At 44.8% G+C, this 2,977-nt stretch overlaps 1 protein-coding gene across 1 annotated transcript; it reads right to left on the reverse strand.

The window, feature by feature from the left end:
* Positions 1-400: 400 nt before the first annotated feature.
* On the reverse strand, positions 401-496 carry LOC104546680 (PDZ and LIM domain protein 5-like; the record flags this gene model as incomplete). The annotated part of the gene is made up of 1 exon (XM_010192118.1): positions 401-496. A coding segment is annotated over exon 1 (96 nt), but the record flags the coding sequence as incomplete, so codon positions are not given.
* Positions 497-2,977: the final 2,481 nt, after the last annotated feature.

The raw sequence follows: 2,977 nt of genomic DNA on the forward strand, positions 1-2,977 counted from the left end.
GTAACATGCGTGATTTTTCCCCTCTGCCTCCCATTTGAACTGCATGGGCTCAGCCCTGCGCAGAAAATTGCTTGTTTCCTGTCAGCCTCCAACCTCTGCATCTCTGTTTTCTGGGTAGGAGCAGGGAGGGGAATTCAAAGGTGGTTTCTTTTGTTTGTTGCATAAATAAATGAAGATAAAACAACCATTTCAAATGAACACGTTCTTCCTAAGACAATTTTGTTGGAGTCTTCAGACAATAAAGACGACTTATTTTCCCAGCTTCCCTCCCTCCATGCCACAGGGCAAGTTGAGCCCCAGCATCTGTAATTAACAACTTTACATACTTATGGCTGAAGGTTGCGGGTTGGCTGCAGCATAACAGATACCTGCAAGCAGGCAGAGAGTCAAAGGCACTTACCCGAGAGATGGACAGAGGCATGTTGAAATCCTTGCCCCCCTGAAGCCTGAAACCCCAAGGAGCCGGGCCGACCAAAGACACACTGTAGTTGCTCATGATGTGTAGTACTCAAGGATCAAATCCAAAGGACTGATGCCTGCAGAAGAGGATTAAGAGTTTTAATTTAAAGATGATAAAAACAAAAGGCACTGATTACCATTTTGAAAGCCTTCTTTCTTTGTGTTCCCCACCATAGTATAAAACAGCCAACAAAACCACACCAGGTCTGTCATTACTTATGATTTTATTCCTTGTGTGTTATTTTTCTCCATAGCTTAGGAAGAAACATAACTAGGGAACTGGTAAGACACACTCGGGACTTTCAGAGCTTGTGGTACAGAGGTGTTTGACAACGACTTCTTACTAACAAAACACTGCGTGGGGGGGGAAATAAACACCCAACATTAAACCTCATCTTAAAAAAAGTCAATGCTGAGACAAGCATGAATTGATAGTATCCCTTAAATCCAACTATGGAAGAAATTAGCACTACTGGCACATTCATTTCTAACAAAATGAGTATCATATGCTGCCATGTCATCAGCTCTAAGCTTGTTTCTAAACACATTATGTCTTGACAGTTTCAATACAATGTCAAAACATCACAACTTTGAAGTTAATCAAAAGAAAATAAAATCCCTGTGACTTTTTTATTTTTATAGCGTAGCTTCATATGGGTAGAACAATGCTACAGACAAAACAGATATTAAAACCAACCCTCAAATTAGAGCTGTGAACTGAAGCAAAACACCCACGGCCACAACTTAATGCTGAAGCGGCAAAACCAAAGCAAAACCCAAGCATCTCACTCCCCTCCCCACAAACGTGGGCAACAAATTACCTTTAAAAGGCAACCCAGGCACTTAATTGCCGTTCAGTGTCAAAGACAAGAGCTTCAGTTTCACCTCCGACAAGCAAACGTTACAATGACATCTTAGGTAGTGGATCCCATCTATTTTTGTATGGCTGAAGCCAGCCAGGAGCACACCAGGGCGGGCTGGTGTAAGACTACACCGGGGCACAGCCAGATGCCATACTTGCGTTGGGACATTTAAGGTGGACCTTCAGGCAAGCAGAAGCAAGAGGGCTGCAAACCCCACCAGGCTCTGCAAAGCCCAGTTTTACCTGTTCATACACTACAGTGGGGGTTGAGGGGTTACATTTTTTGGAAGAGGTGAATTTTTGCAAATGCAGCCCAAACCTGTGGGCCTTCAGAGAGGGGCTGTCACACATTTCTGGGTTCACCTCTCAGAGCCACAGAGATCCGCTGCTCAGACCTGCTTCCAAATCAAACAGCAAACTTTATCCACAACACGGGCCACTAAGGTAACTGGAATAGGGCTGCTAGCATCAGGTAGAACAAGATATGTATTCAGAAGGAGAATTTGGAGCCAGTAACAGAGGTGCATGGGTACCTGGGCAGCTCCTGATGTGCCCCTGCCTGTTGGCATCCAGCAAACAGACAGCTCTGACCCCAGGTGCTGACTCAACCCTCCCTTAAAAGTCTCAGCAAGCACCAATATACAGAGGGGGAAATGCACAATACAGAGCTTTCAGGTGGCTGAAGACGGGAAAAAAAAAAAGAGAAATAAAATTCCTCCACCAAGTCTGAGCTAGGACTCTTAGAGGACTCGTTCACCACTAAAGGGAGAACTACAACTCATTTAATTGCTCTGTGCACCGAATTCCTTATTAAAAAAAAGAGGATTTTAATTAGTCACAGACTTCTTTCCATATAAAAACACAAATTCTTGTCATTCCCTTTAAATGAAATCCACCACAGTGACAGATCACTGTAAATTAGAGATCGCAGAAAAACAAACCACATCTAGCAACCAGCCCACGTGCAGTTCATCGCCATAGGCTGAGGGTTTTACCTAGAGTTAAAACTGAAGTACTTGCAGAGCACCTTTTTTTTTTTTAACTGATTAACAGCTAGTTACAATAACAGACCTAGGAAAAGATTCAGATATATCATAAAAGGATAGTGTTCTTTTTCATTTGTAGCAAGTACAAATAGGAGAGAAGGGACTGCCTGCTGAAATGCCATGCATCACTTCCAGCATCACCCATCTATCATTTCTCACCTCCTCGATTCTGCCATGTCTGCACCTCCAGGCTTAGAGATACACCAGGAAGGAAGAGCAAAGGAGAGCTCTTCAAAGTTTAATTTAACAAGTTTCTTAAAATAGCTAGAGCAACATCTAAGAGACAGTATTGCAACCCACCAAGCCCACTTCATGCGGTGAGCTTTGCACAAACAAGAGTGAAATTGTGCAACTTCCATTTAGATGATCAGATGCTTGGTGGATCTGCTTCTGGAGGGGGGAAATTTCAAAACCCAGGAAGAAGCGTTCGCCTTCATCAGGAGGAATGACTGTGCCTGGGGGTACGCCCTAGCATCCAATTTGCCCAGCTCCCCTACCGAAACCCTCTAGGCGCCCCGGGACGAGGAGCCCCACGGCTAGCGCAGGCTGGGGGAGCCAGAAGCCTCACAGAGCGCTGGGCCTCGGTCCAAGGCACCCCCACGGCCCCAGG

Source organism: Mesitornis unicolor, unplaced genomic scaffold, assembly GCF_000695765.1.
Source record: "Mesitornis unicolor isolate BGI_N332 unplaced genomic scaffold, ASM69576v1 scaffold45179, whole genome shotgun sequence".
NCBI classification, from domain to species: Eukaryota; Metazoa; Chordata; class Aves; order Mesitornithiformes; family Mesitornithidae; genus Mesitornis; species Mesitornis unicolor.